The sequence below is a fragment of the Etheostoma cragini genome, chromosome 10, assembly GCF_013103735.1.
Source record: "Etheostoma cragini isolate CJK2018 chromosome 10, CSU_Ecrag_1.0, whole genome shotgun sequence".
NCBI classification, from domain to species: Eukaryota; Metazoa; Chordata; class Actinopteri; order Perciformes; family Percidae; genus Etheostoma; species Etheostoma cragini.
The window spans coordinates 24332480-24353296 of NC_048416.1; the positions used below are offsets into that span (position 1 = coordinate 24332480).

The following is a 20817-nucleotide window of genomic DNA, read 5'->3' on the forward strand; positions in this document are numbered from 1 at the left end:
TTCTTTCAATGAAACCCGCTGCCTGCTGTAAACAGAAAGAGATAGATGAGAGGGGTTATAGTGAATCAAAACAAGAGTCATGATCATTTCATGTATTGTTCGTGTAACAAATATTGATTGTAGTAGCTTGAAAGTTGTAGCTCTGAGCCTCTGTCTCTAACCCTTTCCCTGTGTTCCTCAGGACCTGGAGATCGTCTACTCGTATCTCCACGGGATGGAGGCCCTGTCGAACCTGCGAGAGCACCAGCTGAGGTAAGTGTCTCCACTCCTTCCTTGTACTTAATTAAAATATCTCACAATTTGATATTCCAATCACATGAATTTCAAATGCAAATTAAAACACTGACAACTCCTCAGTGTCTGCTCCATAACAGCCATAATCAGGGGTGTAAAAATGAACACGTAGCCGCCAGCCAAATACTGGTGAAATTCGTCTGGTTTTCTAATCCACCAGCCACTCTGCCCCACAACCACTCGTCAGCTCTAATTACTTTATTGTCTTAAAAGCAAATCGGGTGCTAAAAAGACAAAATGTCTGAAATCCAGCTTGTACTGTGACTGGCACATACAGTTTCCTCATTGGTATAAACCCATTTTAAACCATTTGAAGTAAAGTTGAAGTCTGTGTTTTATTTCTTGTTGGGCTTATCACTTTTCTATTAACAAAGTGATAAGATCTGTTTGTTCTAATAGGTGTGTACATATTTACATCATTTGAAATGTAACAACCTCCAAATGGAAATGAAAAATGAAATGAAATCCACACCTATGTTCCAGAGCGTTTGGTCAGGTGAGCAGAGGTGTGAAAGGGGATTGACTAATCTCTCAAGTTGTGTGTTCTTGATAGTATCCTAGTAACTGTAATATCTTTGAGTTCTGGACTGCTTGCAAAACAATCAATTTGAAGACTTGGACCTTGGGACTTAGGATATTGTGATGGTTTTTACATTTTTTACTTTGATTGTATTCATTAGTTACAGCCCACATTTTGGCTGACACATGCTGTTGTTTTGTTTTCACTTTCTATAGGAATCAAGTCCATATCTGACTCTAGACTTTTATTCACTCAGAAAAAGTCAAATTGATGGGGTCCATATGGAGCCGGTATCTCTATTGAGACTAAAAAAACGGGTGTGTCTTTATATAAAAATCTTAATTTGAACAAAAACTACCCTGATGTGAACATGCTGTTCTGTTCTCCAAACAAGATTTTGCCTTTTTGCTTTCCTGGCTTTCACCACGTTAGCCTTCCAGTGTTTTCTGTGTGGCGCAGACTTTCCAAACACTGCATGTCAGAAGTCTGTTCCCAGCATGCCTTGTGTGCATACATGTGAATTATTCTGGCAACAGAACACTGTAGCAGTACATGACCCGCGAGCTGGAACATTCCACTGTGTGACCCCGTCAGAGGCCTCCCACCCTACAGTAACCCCTCTCCCTCCTACCCCGTTTGGATCCTGAGGAATGTCCCCATGGTCGCACGGACCAATCCACCACTCCTGCCAACATAGCTTCTTTTTTTTTTTTTACTTAAAAAAAACACATTTCCCAGCCAGTTATAGCCATCCTGCTAACGATGGGATTATGGTATAGTTCTTTTCTCCACATTTCATCTGGGAGGAATGTGTTGTTTTTCTTCAGTAGATGTTTTTTCACAGCGACTTCTTTAGAGCTGGGATGGTTTTTCTCTGCCGTTGTGCAATGGGGGGCTGCACCACGATGGCCGCCCCCAGCTATTTTTGAAGCCTTTTGTGTTTTGATCAGCTACTGTTTACTATGGTTGCCTGTCTGTAAAGTTGAAGTGCATTTGTATTCTCTGAACACATCCTGGGAACGCCTGATGTGGTTGACTTTTTATAGACTTTTTAAGTTGTGGTGGGGGGGGTTGATTAAAAAATCAGATATCTTTGATTTGAAAAATTCAAACCATTATTTACGCTTACAAATGAGCTGAGTGAGAAAGATATGAGTTAAATCTTTGGTTGAATGATTACAGTACTTTAACATGATTATTATTTTTACCTCGGAAAGGAACTTGTTTTGGTGGGACCTGTACGTTTAAAAGTTGTTTAATCGTGCCACAGAAAACTCAGATTGGACAGATAGTCTAGCTAGCTGTCTGGATGTACCCTGCAGAGATTTGAGGAGCAGTTAACCATAGTCCTCAGAAATCCACCAGAGTTTAAAATTTTAACACAAAGAAAACGGGGACAGCATCGGCAAAAAGACATGCATCCAGAGGAATTTCCCGGAAGTGGAAAGCCGTGGATATAGACTAGTGAATGAGTAACTGTCTCCCAACTTTTCCTCAGTGCTGTCATCAACAACAAACAATAAAAGTGAATATGAAAAAAAAAGTTTGGCAACCGCACCATGGAACGTTACAAACCAACACAATCATAAAAATATGAAACTATAAAATATATAGTGAAAATAAAAACTTCAGAACTGACAATAAAAGTTTACCCCCCCCCCCCCCCCTCCCCCACAAAAAAAAGCGAGATTAAAAGGTGGGTCTACTAATGACAAGCAGTCATTTGCAGTTTGCCTTTCTGTGTGTGTAGCACCATTACAACATAAAGCAGCCACACCCGATTTCATAAGTAACACCTAAAAGAAAGAGCTAGAGCGTAAAAAAAAGGTTCTACCATCAATCAATGACCTTCATTTAAACTTGTGAGACACTACGGTGGCCCTCATTAACAGTGACAATGTAATACCCATGAAATATTTAACAATCATATCAGGATAATAATAGCAGTGAAACTATCTGATATTTTAGCAGTGAATGTCATATTTTGGTGTTGGCCATTTTGCAATAAAATATTAACTGCTTTTTTGTAACAAACTTAACTAACCAGGACAAATCCACTGATCCGCAACTGACTCCCCTTTTGAGCAGTAGCTTCAAAAGACCACAATGCATTGCAGCCATGAGACTGTCATGCTATGCTGTTAATGTGAAGTTGCTGTTCTCATCAACAATCTGCATCAAAATAAGAACAACTGTCACGTGTCACTGATGTGGATTAAAAGTCATTTTGGGAAATGTAGATGTATTTTCAAAAAATGGGTTGGCATTTCTTTAGCATGTAGTACTTGAAGCTACATCCTTATCATAGCTATGTCTGGATCTATTACTTTTGTTTTCTCTTTTGTTCCATTGCTAACCAACCAACGTTATTATTTCCTCCTATTGTTTTCTGACTGCCACTCTCCCCTCCCTCTCTTCTCTGTCCCTGCAGGATAATGTGTGAGACGGTGCGTTATGAGAGACATGAGGCCAATGAAGTGCTATACTAGTAAGTATCAGGAACCACATGTGTGTTGATGCCCCCGTGTGTAAATGGATATTATTGATGATATGTGATTAAAAACATCTCTACTGATGCATGAACACATGAAAAACAAAAGCAGACAGCCATTTGGAACACTATTCTAATTCTGTGGGCTCATCGCACACATTGGCCCGGGCCGTTACTCAGTTTTTGATGAGCTGAGGCATGCCGGGTCCACACAACGCAGTGACCTGGGTAAGTTAAATGAAAACAAATGTCCATAAAGCAAGGAAGCAGTCAGTCAATGCCTTTTTATGAAGGTGTGTGTATCAATGTCACACCAAACCATTGTACATCACAGCTGGGGGGAGAAACAAACCTAGAAGGGATTTACAGTCTGAATTTACCTTGATTCAATAAGTCATTGTGTACTGAAACCTTAAAGAAAGACTGTATAATAGCCTAAATGCATTTTCTTTAGTGCTAGCTAGTCACTAGTGGTAATGCTAACACGCTTCCTCCTTTCAGCTGGGTGCTGTGGAGGGTTAATGTTATCGGAAAGCTGTATTGACAGATTCTTGACAGTGTCTAAGTGTGTTTGGACCTTTTTTTTTTTTTTGAAGCCACAACTGTAGTGACCAGAGAGAACACCCAGTGTTTGACTGCTTTCACATATCGACGTCCCATTGTGAGAATTAAAGCTGTTAATTAATGTTATCAGCCTCTCGAGGGGCTACAGTGGGCGCATTGTCCCTTCTCCGTCATGATCGTGTGTGTGTGTGTGTGTGTGTGTGTGTGTGTGTGTGTTTGGGGGGGGGGGGGGGGGGGGGGGGGGGGAGTCAGTCAACACCTCATTAGAAGCCCATTGGCGGTGTGGGAGCTGATTAAACAATAGGAATGCAGATTAGGCTGTGGTCGCATAATAGACTCAGACAGTTTCAGCAAGATTACCCCAGGTCCCCCCACACCAGTCACTGCACACACTCACAGCCCAACATAGAGCTAAGAAGATCACTTTCATAACAAACATTCTTGGATAATCTAGTCTAATTCCTGTAGAAAAAGGAATACTAATGAAAACACCAATGTGAATGCACACAGTTTAAGTATGTACACTGTTGTTTTGTGCGCTTATTGTGGAAGCAGTCTAATACCTTATTCAGACCAGTGCGGTGACATGGATCAAAACGTCCCTCTTCCTGAGTTAAGGCCGTTTGATGGTTGTTTGACGGTGTGTGGGACCTCCGCACAACCATGAAACGGCCTTTACTTTGGACTCTGTTGGACTTTGGCATGAATGTGTTCCTCAACATTGGTTGCCACAGAGAAAATGTATTTAATGATACTGACACATAAACATAATTTGCATGTGTTTACAGTAGGTACAGCTGTGTGAATGTGTAGGATTTGCGTGCATGCATATGTGATCCTATACTAAGTCTGTCAGGGTTCTTCCTGATAAGAGCTGGGTGTTAAACGCCAGCAGATCAGATTGACTTTCCTTCTGTGCAAGATCTTAATCAACCTCCTCTTGTGAAAATACAAGCTTTTAAAAGCCCTCCTTCATTTCCTCCTCTATTTATAACAACAGCAGTAATCTGCTGGGAATCGAGGGCTCTAAAAGTCAATGGGGGAATTTAATTGTGATAGTATCTCTATTAAGTTGTAAAAATTGTATAGCCTGTGTATTGAGTCATACGTCAGAAGGCTGTAAGGAGAGATAATTTCCTTGAAGAAAAAATAATTTTTACAAAGCTACTAACTTTACATTTACATGTACAATTGTGTTTTGCAGGGAGTATTCCTTCCCATAGTTTAACTACTATGTCTGGCCTATGTGTTGGTGTGGAAGCAAAGGGAGGTAAACCAAAGGAGAGAGGGAGGATATTCCCAGGGGTGGGAGTAAATGTGATTTAGATGTTGCAAGGACTACACTGTATAATTGATATAGTACATTTTCTGGAAATTCAGTTTCCAAAAATATTTAATAGATGAAATAATCAGATAACACTGGTGGTCCCTGAAATACTCAAATGTTGTGTTTTTTTTTAAACTAGTATGAAAAATGTTGGAATCCCACTGGATGCTTTGGGAAACACAGATGACCAAACTGAGGCTGAAACTAATGATTATTTTCCTTATTGATTCATTCTTTAAAATGTCAGAAAATAAAAAAAACCTTGCCGCCACATTTTTCTTAAGCCGGAGGTAGTCACTTCAAATCACTTCTTTTTCCAAACACCAGTCCATAATACGTTTAGTTCCCAATCACAGACACAGAATACCACCAAATCCTTACAGTGGATAAGATAATCAATTTATTGTTTGATTTCTATTTTTCTGTCTAATCTATAGCAGAAATCTAAAGCTAGCAATCCATGGCAGCCATCTTTCTGGAAAGTCCTCCCTTGATTTAATGGACGACGCCATCCAGACCAATAGAAGAACATTTTACATAGAACTAAATCTATGCTTCATATTTATTAATTTATTTTCCCAATATACAGACACCCATAATGTTGGATAAAACCACTCCGATTCATACAAATGACCTAGTTAATGACTCTCTCACAATCTCACACTGACTATCCCTGACAGTACTTGTTTTCTTCAGCCTGGGGCTCTAGATTGCTAGAGCGCTAACACTACATGCATGCATACACACACACACAAGCAACCCAGTCACAATCAATATCTCATGAAAACAGCCCATGCTGTGAGAGCATCCAGAGATTATAGTGCTACAGCCCTCCTGAGATGGCACATTAAACTGTAGCTGGTGATGAGGGTTAGTACCTTCTGGTCAGCATTTAACCTCTCCTATGTCAGCTCTTTCAGTGCAGCCCTTGACCCTCACTGGTCTGTGTGGTCTAAATGAAATGTTTATAGATGTGCAATGCAAAGGTGTTTTGCTGTTTGTAGTTTTTTGCTCAATTAGTAGAACTAGCTTGTTTTGGAAGTTTTTTTTAGTATCAAACTACAGGCATTAGAATCAAATAGTGTACATTTTCCATTGAATTCGAGCTGAAAAATTAGACAATTATATAATTTAGTCACAGAAAGACAAAAACACCATTTGGCAACAGTTTTGATGATTGACTAATGAAAAAGAATCATCAAAAACAAAATGCACCACTTCTACATTATCTTCTGTTTACAAAGCTAAATATTTGCTGATTTAAAAAAAAAAATCAGAATATCTTCATTCAGTTTTGAAAGGTTGGTCAGACAAAACTAGACATTTGAAGACGTCACCTTGTTCTCTGGAAAATTACAATGTTTCAACGGCCAACCGATTATTGAGAAAATAATTTGCAAATTAATTGATAATGAAAGTAATTGTTAGTTGCATCCATGCATAGAATACAGGCAGTTTTTTGTTTTTGTTTTGAGAAATTTCAAAGCCAAGCCTGCCCGTCTTAAAGTAGTGACCATGTCATTGTTTGTAGTGTAGTTCAGTGTATTTCAAGTACACTAAGCAGTTTGATCCACTGATTGCATAGTGTCTTCTCATTTTCGGCAGATATAGACACAACAACTAAAGGTTATTTCCATTGCCTTTCTTTATTTGTTGGTTGTAATGTGCGCCCACGAAAACTGAAATTTACCTTCTACACACGTCATCTGTGTGGCTAATGCTGAAAAAAGATTGCCTCAGTCTAAGTCACACAAGCTGTTTTCTTAGAACACTTTTCTGAGAACCATAACAGCGATTAAGGTGTGGTAATCTCTTCGTTTTAAATATATATATATATATATATATATATATATATATATATATATATATATATATCTATATATATATTTTTTTTACTTTTTACTGGTATTTTTCTTGTTTTAAAGATGTGGTAAAAAGCATTGTTACTGTGATGTTACAGCATCCATTCTCATGATAATACAAGAAGAACAGTTAGCAAACGGTGATATTTTAACCCCTGGTCGATGTTTAGAGTGAGCGAAAGCTCCTGTGCAGCTGTTTTTTTTATGTTACAACACCATTGTGGCATTAAAAGGCTCTTGATAGTTTCATGGTAAAAACAACAACTTATGGTCATATATTTTTTAGCTACTTGTTTAAAATGGGCCACCAAATGCGCTTGTCAGACACTCCTCTTTGGTTCATTAGCAGTCCAAACCCTGTGTACCCATGTGAAAATGAGAGACACTTGAGTGTGATTGGTGTCAATATTAGAGAAATTATCATCAAGTAAAAAGTTAAACATTTCTTGGAAATGTCTCGACTCACTCTACCTATTCATTTGACAGCCAAACGGGACTCGGTTTCACATTTTTGGAAAGGGCATTTAATTCTTGAATACAAAAAAAAATATTTTTGTAAAAACTGAAAAAAACTTCATTTATTACCCTTCCTGTGTCATTTTACCCCCCACTCCACCAGCGCCATGGCACTGTTACAACAAGATTCCCCGCTGTTGAAGGCTTCCCGAGGGGCTTTTGGTGGATGATTTTCCGCGTTTGACGATTGCTTCCAGTACGCGTGACCCAGTTCAATCAAGCTGTCGCTGCACATAAGAGTCTCCTATCTCCTTCTTTTTTGGTGTTGGATCTTCTCTCCCTCAGCCATGTGCGGGGCTCCCCTCGCTCTGTGCACCGGCGTGCCAGCAATTAATAATTGAGCATTTCATGTGTGTCATCTCTGAATGCAAGGAAGAACCATAAAAGGATGTAACGAGTCTGGAGGGAGGTGGATGGAGATCAGCAGAAGGAAAAGGAGAATGGATGCTGTTGGAGGATTTTGCACTGTCAGTAGGGTGTGCTGTCTACAGCCTCATTAGTTCTGCGAGGAAAAGTGTTGGTAGGGGGAAGGAGGGGTGAGACTTTGTTCTCGGTGACTAGAAGAAATAAAACTCAGTCAGCACAGTGATGCTGGGTGGGAGTATGGGTCTGTGTGGGGGCGGGTGTCTAATAATTGCACCCGTCCTTTACCTTATCTGTAAGCAAAAGCCAGTCGTCTGACTGGTCATTGATTTTGCTTCCTTTCCCCTCTGGTTTCAATTAAAAAGTCTCACTCAGACCAGTTGAAAATGTTCAGCGATAATCACACATGCTGCTGCCTTATTAACGCCAGAGCACCTTCAAGTTCAAGGTCTGATTTCAGCTTGATGAGCAGACGTTTTTTAAGTGCCAACTACTAAACAGACAGACTGATGTTTCACAAAGGGAAACATCCTTTTCCAAGCTGTGCTTTCATAGCAACCATAACTGATTTTTTGCAGTATTACCTGAACTGATGCAGACAGCTAATACCAGTGTTTATTCTTTTTATTTTCTTCTTTTCTTTTTTTTTTTACAAGTTGGCAAATACTGTTATTTGTCTACTATTTGAGAAATAGTTAATAGTCTTGAGTAAGGTACCAAAACCCCAACTGTTTGGGGCGCCTGTTCATAGACCGATGCAGCCCCCTCACTCTGACACTCTCTCCATTTATGCATGTGTAGATATTGAGCATGTGTGCATTTCAGGCCTGTGTGCAATGTGTGTTCTAACAACATGAAAACATTGTAAAATCAAGTTAGCATTAAGACTGAAGACCAACCTCTCAAATTGACAAATTAACACTTTATATCATCTTTTTTTGATCCATCCAAAAACCAAAGTGTAAGAATGCTATATCGTGATAATCAGGAGTCTGCGTGCCAGACTATTTCCTGGAGTCTTGTTGTCTCTCTGAGGTTGTGAGGCAACCAGCAGAGACTTCTGGAATTTACAGCGCCTTGTCAAGAAATAGTCTGTCATATGAGCCCTTATAACAGATAAAACATACACAATATAAAATGTTAATAAGCTTGCTTATAAAGCTGAGCTGTAGAGGTTCTGGTAGGCCTATTGTATTACATTTGGACAGAGTCAGTTCCCAGGCTTATGCTAACCAGCTACTGGCTGTAGCTTTCTATAGACTGTACAGACATGAGACCAATATTCACCCACTCATTAAGGCAAACAAGCGTATTTCCCTATTCCTTATTACTATAACAAATAATGAAAATAATTGTGAATAGTATATTTACTTTAAAAGACATGCAATAAAAGAAGTATCCTAGATTAGTCATTTTTTGTAAAAACAATAAGAGAAAATAAGGCAAACATTAACACGCTTTAAATGTCTGTGTCAAAAATGTGTCAATCCTAAAATCTAGCAATAATAATCCTAATTTTCCAAAATGCTGTTTTGGTTGTTAAGAATCATCAGAGCAGGATTAAAGCAGTTTTTTGTTTACTGACGTGCTTATTTTTGGCCGCCAGTCATGAAACTTCAGTGCTCGTGATAAATTCCCTGCCCTGGAGAAATATGGTATCCGTGTCATGAGAGTACTTCCCTCTTTGGGTTTCTGCTTCCTCTTTACTGTCAGAGGGCTGTGAAGTGACATGTTTGATTCAGTCGGACTGTCAATCAAGGAAGTTTTAAAAACTACACCTAAATGTTGGTTAAAACATGCACTATTGCTGCGTTCAACTATGGCAAAATTGATTTAGTATCACACGGAATCCCATATTTAAAAAAAACAAGACGCCGCAGCTATTCTAAGAGAGCAGTTTTCTCTGTGATATTTAAACGGACCTGCACAAAGATTGAATGTTATGTTTGTTCTTTGAGCCCTCTGGCTGGTTGCTTGAATAAAAGGCCGCATTAACTTTGCTATCCGTGTACACAGCATGTGTTTGCGTTCTCGATAGGTTAACATACACGGCCTCTTTGATAATCCTTTATGTACTGAGCATAGGAGACTCAGTGAATATCAGCCTTGTGAGATTATCTCTTTACAATCCCTCGGGTATCCATGAAAGTCCTTAGATAAGCTAGATGAGCAAGGAAACAAAACTGATACTTTTTTTTTTTTTTTTTTTTTAACTGTGTCTTCCTCTAAAACTTACCAGCATGCTTTATTCACACTGAGTGTTAATTTCATTTCTGAATTTCATATTCAGTGAGTTGTTTATCTAAAGGCAAACTCCCCTCAGTAGAATCTTTGATGTTCCTTAATAAGGCCTCCGGTTCACTAGTTATGCCACATAAACGTCTCTGTAATTCAAATTAAATTGCCATAAGTGTAGCGTAAATGTGGTGGCAATTTTTTTTTGTGTACTTGTGTTTATTTACCACTCATGTTGTAAGAAGCTGACAGACAGCTACATCATCCAGAGGTCAGTCTGAGTTTACTTTGTCTGTGATGCCCATTTTCCTCGTCTGGGTGTTTCAGCAGGGCCATGAGTGTGGGAGGATAAGCGATGATTCATCAGTTCATTCATGCTCTCTCTCTCTCTTTTTTTTTTAAATTGAAAAACCATAAACATTCACAAACCGTTATAATTACTATGCTGGGACAAAGGAGCGTGCCCCATGGCCAAACAACACAGAGAGGGAAAACAGGAGGGAGGGAGGACGGGGCTGTGGCACAAGGCTACAGGGACCTGACAGAGTCAACGATGCTCTGCCAAGGGTCCCAGGTCTTTTCAGGCGCACTATGGATGTGCTCTGTGGAGAGTTCCATGTAGAACACATCCAAATAGGAAAGGGTCTACGTGCAGATAGAGAGGTTTTGAGGTGGTTTCCAACGGATTGCAATCCTTTTCTTTGCTGAATGATCTGTCAGCTGAAGTGCTAACAGATCTTTCAGAATCAAGACATTGACAGTAACAGGCACAATAACATTAAACAAGGCGGACATTTTAGATGTGTTACCGCTCCAGAACTGAACAATGGGAGAGCACTCCCAGATCATGTATGTGCCTTTTGCTTTTATGGGGCAGAGAGTGCATAAAGGGCTGTTAATTATTTTCATGTGGTGCGTTTTCACAGGGGTGAATAAATGAAATTGTAGTGAGTCTGCTGATGTTCTGGATTGAGCGATACTTCTGGAATGCTAGAACATACATCATGCCAGTCGAGATAGATACTCAGGCCTTTGGCAATCGCGTGCCCAGATCCATTCTGTGATAACTTGTGCTCATTGTCTCTCTTTCTGTCTTCCAGCCCTGACGACATTGGAAGCTGTTGGTACATCCTGTTGTCCGGCTCAGTCTTCATCAAGGAGTCCATGTTCCTTCCCAGAAGCAGGTAGGATCATCAGCCATTTTTGTTCAGTGGCGTTCTTAAGGCTTGATCTTGGCACTAACCGTTGAGCAGCTTTCACTTTTCAAAGTCTGTTTAGAGGAGTCACATAGGGAGATAAAGCTAATCCTACACTGAGCAAGAGCCAATTTTAATTTATACTATCTCAAAAAAACGTTGTTCCCCTTCTTATCAACTTGCTCTTATCCAAAGGAGTAAACAGAAGTGATGGCTTTTACCCAAATTGTCTTTTTTAACATTGTTTGCAGAGATAAGGTTTCAAGGGGCACACCTGCTTGTTTGTGTTTCTAAAAAGGAAAAGTTTAAATCTGATAAATTCCTTTTTCTATCACAGGAGAAAGTGACCGCTGCTGCCACCTTTTTTCAACTTTTGTTTCAGAAAAGTAAAATATTTATTTTAAAAAAAAGTCCCAGTTAACAAAATGTTAATATTTTAACATCTCAAATATTTTGCCGCAAATTGGTACACATAATTTCAATTACCACTGCTTGCTGGTATAATCCCCAAAAAAGTCTGATATCGCAGTGCTTCCTATACACAGTGTGTAGTTCTTCTCTTTTCTGTGTGTTTTTGCATTTTATTGCAAGGCACCAGAGATGGCATCAGCATAACCTTTGTAACCATTGAAATTTCCCCTTGCAGATTAATAAAGTATACATCATCATCAACCATCCTGCAATTCTGGAGAAACAAAGCATTTAGAGGTTCTCTCTTGCATAACTTCCCTCTGTGCCTCCCCAACAAAAAGTCCTGAGCAAGAGGGAAGTAAAGATGAAATGCACACTGATGTTACAAAATGATACAAAAAAATATCTTGAAATAAAAAGAGAATACAGGATGATAAAAATGACAGCCAGCAGAAAAATAGCCAAGCATAAACCCAAATACCCGCAATCGTAGAGAAACAAAGAATTCTCAGGACATCTCTTAAATAAATCCTGTTTGTGCGGAAAAGTCTAAACAGTACACAGTAAACGCAAGCATTGCAAGCTACTGTGCCTTTAAAAACATCTCACCCAGTGAGCAGATTTATGTACAAAAATAAATAACTTATAAAAATCATTTTTGGTGCACAGAAAGTTAACAGAGCGAGGAAAATGGTCGCCTCTCCAGGAAAAAGTACAAAACAAAAAGAGGAAGGTAAACTAGTGGAATTGCGACCCATCCAGTTGGTAAAATAACATGAACACTAAACAGAAAATCTTTCTTTAAGCTTACAACTCTACATTAGGACATTTTTACTCAATATTATAGTGTGTTACAAACCATTTCTTAAATGTGAATTATTAAACATGCTAAATATGGGGACTTGAAATAAAGAGTTTTACAAGAATTTATTGTCTTGACCAGCCGCCAATTACTTTAGTTGTGGTGTTAATAACATTGGAGGGAATATTTCCTGGTTAAAATAAGGGTTTGATGTCACTCTAAACATAATTTACATATGTCCCCAGCCCTTTTTTCTAATAGGGTGTATTAGGAAACATGTGGTAGAAAGCAAGTTTGCCACTAGAGCCCTCCCCATGATGGATAATAATTATCTGTGACACCATCAGAGGACTTAAGATTCATCTTCCACTCTCCAGCTCTCAGCCATCAGCTCATGGCAGTGTTCACCACCTTTGAAGCCAAGACCCAAATGTTAAAAAGCTGTGATTTCACAAGTGGTTCTGTTACATGAGCCATCTCTGTGGGTGTCTCGAAAACAATGATCTTTTCATCCATTAGTCTTGCATAACACACACCTACGGCCATCGAGAGCACTTGGGCCATCGCTGTAGTGTCCCGGCAGTACTGCGGGGTTGGCCGCGGTCATTCTCCGGATTCACACGAACGTGGGCGGCATATAAAACTCAAGACTCGATTGGAAATGAGCCACAAAGCAGCTCCCCTCTTAAAGATAACCTCTTCAGTTTCGCCAAGGTGAAAATGTGTGTGTGTGATGCCAGCGGGGGGATTTGCAGGTATTGGCAGATTAATGCCCAACTGCAGTCACTGGGGAAAAGAGGGCTGTGAAAATGTTTACTAAGCATATGGAGCTAGGAAGAATGTGTCCACTCTGCTGCACGAGACTGTATCTGGTTGATAATTCTTCTTAGAGTGATGCCAACTGCACTGCTCAACACAGGTCTTGTTTCTGTGAACTGCACTGAATTATATTCATGATGCACAGAAAGCACTTTTAATCAGAATCACTTAAATCAAAATACAAAGCAGAAGAATTTGTTTTAGGAACAATGTTAAGGAGCATAGCAACAGCGAGATCAACCAAGTGCAAACTGACAGGCAGTGGAAAGAGCCTCTTGTTGGCTCTGGAACAAGCGGGAGGGGCTGGGCAAAAGCCAGGAGAAGATGGACAGTTACTGACAACCAATGCCGACCCGCCGAATGGAGGTTGTTGTTCATTGTGCTATCGTCCAATGAAAGTTGGAAAGCCACCTGACGACGCAATCTCCTACTCTCCTGAGCTACAGTCAGTCAAGAAAGTGGCTGCATGTTCCAGCATCTAGATATATCTAACTGCATCCCATTCGCCACCAACATTTAATGTAGGTTTCTTTCAACCATGACTGCAATCTTTCCATAACCTTAAATCAAATACTCTCAGTGGCCTAAACCTTAGTGTATGAACCCCACCCAGCTTGCAAATATAAAGACTCATTCAAATGTCCAGAGATGCAAATTGCTATCAGCAAAGGCATATTGACTAGGGCTCGTGATATGACCTGATACTGTAAGTCCAGTTTAAAGATATAAAGAGAACACTTTTACACTCTACTTAGCACTCTAGTATAGTCTTAGAATGTTCCACAGACCTTGGTATGTATGGCTCCCGCATTAAAAAACATCAGTCTTTGAGAGGAAATGAAGCAAGACCTATTTCCCTAGTGACAAGAAGACATTTTTTAAATGACACATTCATAATGACACATTCTGATTCAAGTTTTCAAGGACCCCCTGGACATTAATCTCAATGTCAACTCAAATGTCAGTGTACATTTTCTAATCAAGAAGGAATAGAAGAACCTTTCTTTTCATGACCGTGTTTGAAGAAACAGCAACAGTACCAGATAAATTCTTTAAAACAGCGTAGTATGATAACGTCAGTCTATAACTGGAAGCCATCTGACTCACAGGAGGATACATAACTGTTACACATCCCACTAAAACAGGTCTGTCAGTATCTTATCACAGTGACATGTTTGAATATTGACTGGTTGTTTACATATTGAGGCAGTTCCTCATTACCAGCCTCTTAAAGCCTAAACTCTCGTGTCATTTCTAAACTATGTAACACCACTTTCAATTTTATTGTTCAATGTTTTTTTTATTCATACTTGGAATGGCCATTAAATGTTTTTTAATGGCCATTGCGACAAAGACAGAAAAGAAATGATGAGGGCTAAAGGGCTTGGAGGGGAAATTGGCTGTGACACGAGGAACTGAATGGAGTCCAGCGGGACTTCATGAAGCTTTCAAAGATGTGGTGGAATTGGGTTTCAGACAGGCCCTACCCAGAAATGGCTGCTCGTATCTACTCTGGCAGCAAAGTTGAAAACTTGATATGCCTCCATCATTCACTCAGTGCTTTTCTCCCTCTGCTCCCCCCTCCCATCACTGGTCCGTGTAGTGAGATGTGATCCAGGGGAAGAGGAATGACTCGGTCATTAAGTGAAGAAGCTAAAGCTCTGTGCTTTATTTAAGGCCAGAGGCCAGCGTGAAATCAAATACAAGCCAAATAAATACATCTTAGTAAGCGGGTGACAGATTTAAAGCCTGTAGAAACAAATGCTGTGTAAAACATGCAATTAAAGGAAATCAGTAAATCAGGCAGGGTGAGGAGACATGATAATGATCTTCGACAGATTAGACGACCACTAAGAGACTCGGCTAAGAGACACGGCAGGCTTCTGTAGGATTCAGAACTTTCATAGACTGCATCGTTTTTGACAAACACCAGTGAGGCACAAGGGACCGGGTTGATTTTTCCACTTGGCAGCATCCACGACAAATGTTTAGAACAGTTTTTTGAATGAAACTGAACCTGGACTTCATTCATCATCACATATTAGTGAAGGTAGGCTCTGTCTTGCCCATACTGTGTCATAGGAAATGAAAAAGGTTTGGTGTGTAGTATACATACATGTGTGTTCTAGGGTGACACAAGTAGCCACAGTTAAGATTGATTTGGTATGCTTCTGACTCAATGAATGAAAATATAACATAATTATGCTTAGCTTCGCTATACTTTACAGTTGATAGAGCTGTGTGTGCTTCTATTGGTCTGTGTCACGTAGCATGTTAACTCTTAAATTGATATACACTTCATTAACCCTGGTCTGGTTTTTACCCCCCCCCCCCCCACCCCCCATGCTGCTGCCTCCATTTATTATCACTAACAGTTGAGTCCTGTCAGGGCTTTACCTCCGGTCACTGTAACACTGAACAGTTTGCTGATCATCAGCCGTATATTGGCTAACAAAAACCCCAACTCTTAGCTGAATCTGCATCCATCAGCAGCCAGGGTTCAAGTTAGCGGAGGAATGTCAGACTCATCGCTTTTGTTTGTGTGAACTGCTTGAAGAAAAGGTCAGTAAAGCATCGAATCATTTCTGACAACCAGCAGCCGCCCAGGCGGCGTCATCTATGACTAGATGACAAACTGAACCGTTGATCATTTATTCTGTAGTAAAGCAAATACAGATCTCACTCATGTCTTCTCAGTATTGCTCTTATACTGTAGTGTATGTTCAGTGGAAGCCGACAGGCAGTAATAGGTTTTTTACCCCTCACGTGGATAAAAACATTTACTATTATACAGATGTGGTATACTAACTCAACATTTCATTTTTTACTACTTGAAATAAAAGCTAATGTGATCACTTGTGGTGACTTCACAATACTTACAATCACGTATAGTTCCAAAACTGGTTGTGCAAGCCATGAGAACTGTTTTTTTCTCTTTTTGGAGATAAACATTTATAAATAACTTTTTTTGAATAGGCTCATTTAAATGTGGAATTGAACTGAACCGATGCTAAATAGTTCAGTTAGTTCACAAGCTGCTCTGATGTAAGACTCAAAGATGTAATTAGATTTAAAGGGGCACTCCACAGATTTGTACACAGCCTGTGAAGAGTGTTGTTTAAGGGTTTCCTGGCTCTGAGGTTCATTAAGGTTATCGTGGCTTTGGTTTAGATTATTTAAAATTTTGATAGAAAGCTTGTGATAAAATATTTCAGCTGACAAAAAAACTGGCAAACTTGATTTATTTCTACAGAATTCATTATAAAGAATTTCATGAGTAACTTTTACCAAAGGGGGACAACAGAGGCTTTCCACTACCCATCGGTCCATTTTCAGCGCTCGCGTGTACACACACACACACACACACAGAGAGAGACATGAACACACACCCCACCCTTTTACACACTCTATCTCTGTAGCAGGAAGTGAGTCGTATGCTGGAAGGCTGGCTGTAGTCAACCCACCACATTACAGAGAGAGAGAGAGAGAGAGAGAGGGAGAGAAAAAGGGGCAGAGCCATTGGGCAGAGACTGATCCATACACTCTTTTAGAGCCACACACTCCCATTCTCAGACAGCAACACTGGTGTGCGCAAGACGATATGCCGCAGTCACACCAAAGTCTCGAGACCTGGACCATGCTTATCAGACTGACTGTGGACTAACGGCAGTGGGGTATTTTAGAAGAAGGGATCCTCTTATCTTATCTGTTGGTGTTGTCACTCTGGGAGCAGTTTGGAGAGTCGATGGTGAGTGTTCAGACTACAGCAGGCAGCACTTAACTCCTGTGTATGGCTCACTGAAGCTCTGCCGAAAACCCCCTGTTTTTGGTTGTAATTTAAAAATCTGACTAGTATCCGAGCCGGGAGCTGGTTGCAGTAAAACCTTCAAGTCTGGAATGTGAAACACGACTTAGATGTTATTTTGGATCTGTCAGTGTGCAGTGTGTGCTGCCAGTAAAAGGGGTGTGTGTTCTTTATGTTTGGGGCTGGGGGGGTGGGTGGGTTACACAAGACTTTTGGCAACTTTGAAAGCAAAACAAAGATGGAGCTCCTGCTGTTGGGAGAATGTGTTTGAAATGGTTTAGATGATTGATTGATGCATATGTCTCGGAAAAGTTTGGAGCGGCTAGTCTCTCTCTCTCTCGCTCTCTCTCTCTCTCTCTCTCTCCAACTCTCCAACTTTTAGCTTTACTATTACGAAGTCAGTAAAGTTGTATTTTGGGAAGCTGAAGTCACAAGTCATTTGCACATTCTTGGCTTTAGTGTGAGCTTCTATTTCAGAAGTGGCGGGGCAGAGGTCCATGGTATGTGTGTGGTGCAGCCACGCCGTTCCTCCAAGGAATTCTGTTTGTTTGCAAGGTGAGAGGTGGTTGGATGGTCAACTGCAGCTCAGAGGGGATGTAATCCCTTCAAGCCTGGATGCTGTTTTCATTGACAATCACTCCTGAGAACTCCTCTCCCCCCTCTGACCTCCCCTTCCCTCCTGCTCCGTGCTGGTTCTAAAGTGTTGCATAACCAGCAAGTTTAATCTTTGTCCTTCTTAAGGGTCTTGTGGGTTAAAAAGCCGGTGTGCCCTTTCACCACTTACTCAGTTAAACAGATTAACAGAGTGCACTCTCCACCCTCCTCCAGCTCAGACCATGGGTGCAGATTAGGGATTGCACTGGTTCAGTCAGACGGCAGAATGGATCTTAGGCTTTGGCGGTGGGCTGATGGGCTCGGAGAGTGAAAGGCTGGTAATGCATGTGGAATGACATTCCAGACGCCCAAGCTTGTTGTATGACGGGAGGGGAATGCGAGGCCACTGAGCCAGTGGAGATATCAGTCAGTCAACTGAGAGACAGCTTCAGTGTTTAATCTGAAAATTAGATTCTGGCTGCCTGTCTGAAACCAGCTCATACAGAGTGTCTGATAGCTGCACATTGGGGAACATTTTCAAAGGATAATAGTAGAGCATCTTTAAATGATCTTGTTTTATTGGTAATGTTTATACTATCTTGCTGCTGATTTGTCAGTTGCATGTAAAGCAGTTGCAGTTGGATTTTAATACCTGTATGAAAGGTGCTAATGCCAATAAGGTTTGTTGATTGAAAGTAGGTAACAAACCCAATTTTAATGGCACCACAGTCAACAGTCAAGCTCTTAAAGGAGACATTAATGCCAAAATGAAATGTTGCAGACAGAAAATGATCATGTTTTCTATGGCGTTCATTGGATCTGTGCTGTCAATGAGTTTAAATGTATTAAACAGCCAGAGTTTGTAAAACATTATGACACAGACAAGTTTTCTGTATTTCATCTTTAAGCGCTACAACAATCCAGGTGCATTATTGTCAAAATCACCCTTTAAAAGTAGTCTTTCAGCTTTCACCTTTTTTAAAATGAAAGCTTAAACTATTTGGTAAAGTTGTTAGAAAAATCTGAGTCATAATTAATACTTTGATGTTCACTTAAATGCTGTTTAGAAGTCAGAAACTGGTAATTAGGGAAACTCTGGTATGACATAAATGGGGCATTAAGCTGCTGTACAAAAACTAATCTCTTATGTTGATGTAAAATTTCTGGCTTGTTTCTTTTTTGATGCGTCGTTTTTGGAGGGTTTTCTTTATGTGCTGTGCCTTTATCTGTTAATGTACCACATGTATTTTTAATAACTTCTACAGGATAAATCCCCTTGAAGGTAAAATGGAGTGAAGTGGATTAAAGATAAAGATTTTTTAACATTGGTATATAAAATAGTTTGATTGCAGCTCATACAGTATATGTACAACAGTATTTTGGTGTGCAGAGTGTGATAGAAAGAATCTCTGCTCGTGCCGTGCTCTGTTATAAATGAGTTTCAAACAGGTTCAACCGCCTGGCACATTTCTTATCTTTTTCTTATCTGGTTTTGCAAGTTTGTTAGCCAATACACGCTGTAGTTCTCAGGAAAGACAGCACAAACCTTACATCATGTTGTGGACCTGAACGTCTCAGTGCTAAATTATTAATGGCAAGTAGATTCTGCACACACTTTGGCAGCCTTAGTAGAGCTAATGAAAAATTACATACTGTGTTTGCATGGGCCAAACTTTGCAGCGTTACGGTGTTGATTGCTGTGAAGATGCCAACACCCCAAAACAACCAAGGATCCACTGGGAGCATCATATTTTCGTTTTAGACCTATTTGTTGTCTGATAAGCATTTACCCACACAGCAGATCTCACACTTTATATTTGCTCAGGACTAGTCGTAGAGCAGTGGAGGGTTTAATCTCCAAACAAGACACGTTTGTTAGAAAAACCCTCCCACCCCCTTACTCTCCACTTCCATAATCCCTTCTTTAATAGCTCACATTGCCAGTGGCATTTGCGTCCTGCAAAATGGAGGATTGGATTACTTATGTCAGGAATGCAATGGAGGAACATGATTGAGCATGTCACTTTGGGGTTTGCATTTAGTGGCCTAATATATTTTGCGATGCAGAATCACTATTCACTTTTCCAAAGGTGAGCCGAGGTAGGCTCAACATTCTCAGAGCTGGTACCGACTCCAAATGGCTGTAAAACCAGATCAAAAGCACTGAATTCTCTGAAGCTGTTGCCCAGCTGACAAATCATCTTTGGAAATAAGTTGCAAAAGAATTTGTCTTCTTGTGAGAGAAAATACTGAGCAAGCTCCCCATAGTATAGTTCTATTTTAGCCTGTAGTTGAATTCAGGCTTGTGTATGTCGGGGATACAAGCAGAGTTAAAACGCATTAAACTGAAGCTCGGGAAAAGTAAACGGCAACCATCAGCATTAAACCCTCACTGAGCTTTCTGTGGTCCGATTCAGTCACTCGCGTTGTCTTTGATTTCAGTTTATGCTTCTCAGCAGAAGTTGACTGAAATCATGTGGACTTATTTGACTGGTGATTGCTATTCAAGAGGCATCAGAAAGTTGACAAATTAGTCAAGTAAAATTGCAGCCCTGGCTGAAAAGCAACACAACCGCTGACAAAAGAGGAAAAAAAAACACAAAACCCAACAAAGGCTTGTCTGTGAAAGGAGGCATAAAGAGAAAAGCAAAGCCAGCTAAACGGACTTTTAGAAAATAAAGGCACAACACAAAATCATGATTTGCTCTTTGCCGAAGTGGCAGTAGGGTCGCCAGGTTTGCAGTTAGCTGTATTTATTTTCCAGCCTGACCAAGCTGCACCCGATACATGTAGCCACAAACCCGGGGCTCCAAAGCGTTTAGACCATGCTGTGCCTGAGGTCTGCACCTGTCGGTGTGATTGATGAAAGCTTTGACGCAGGTAACTACACACCTGAACTCCCTGATCGCTTCACTGTGAGCACTGAGGAGAACTTACTACTCCTGCAGTGATTTATTTCTGTCAGTTACATAGTGAAGTAAAAATAAAGGCCTCAACACACCCAGTTGATAACTTGAG

At 40.3% G+C, this 20817-nt stretch overlaps 1 protein-coding gene across 11 annotated transcripts in view; it reads left to right on the forward strand.

Annotated features, from left to right (window-relative positions):
• rapgef2 (Rap guanine nucleotide exchange factor (GEF) 2) overlaps nt 1–20817 on the forward strand; it is a 104885-nt gene that overhangs the window by 28728 nt on the left and 55340 nt on the right. For 10 of the 11 annotated variants that reach the window (XM_034882920.1, XM_034882921.1, XM_034882917.1 and 7 more), the window contains exons 2-4: nt 182–252; nt 3246–3302; nt 11273–11356. In XM_034882920.1, coding sequence (XP_034738811.1) covers nt 182–252; nt 3246–3302; nt 11273–11356 — 212 coding nt within the window. Of the gene's footprint in view, nt 1–181; nt 253–3245; nt 3303–11272; nt 11357–16878; nt 17149–20817 lie in introns of those variants that run through there. The other variant, XM_034882922.1, reaches the window with a different exon arrangement.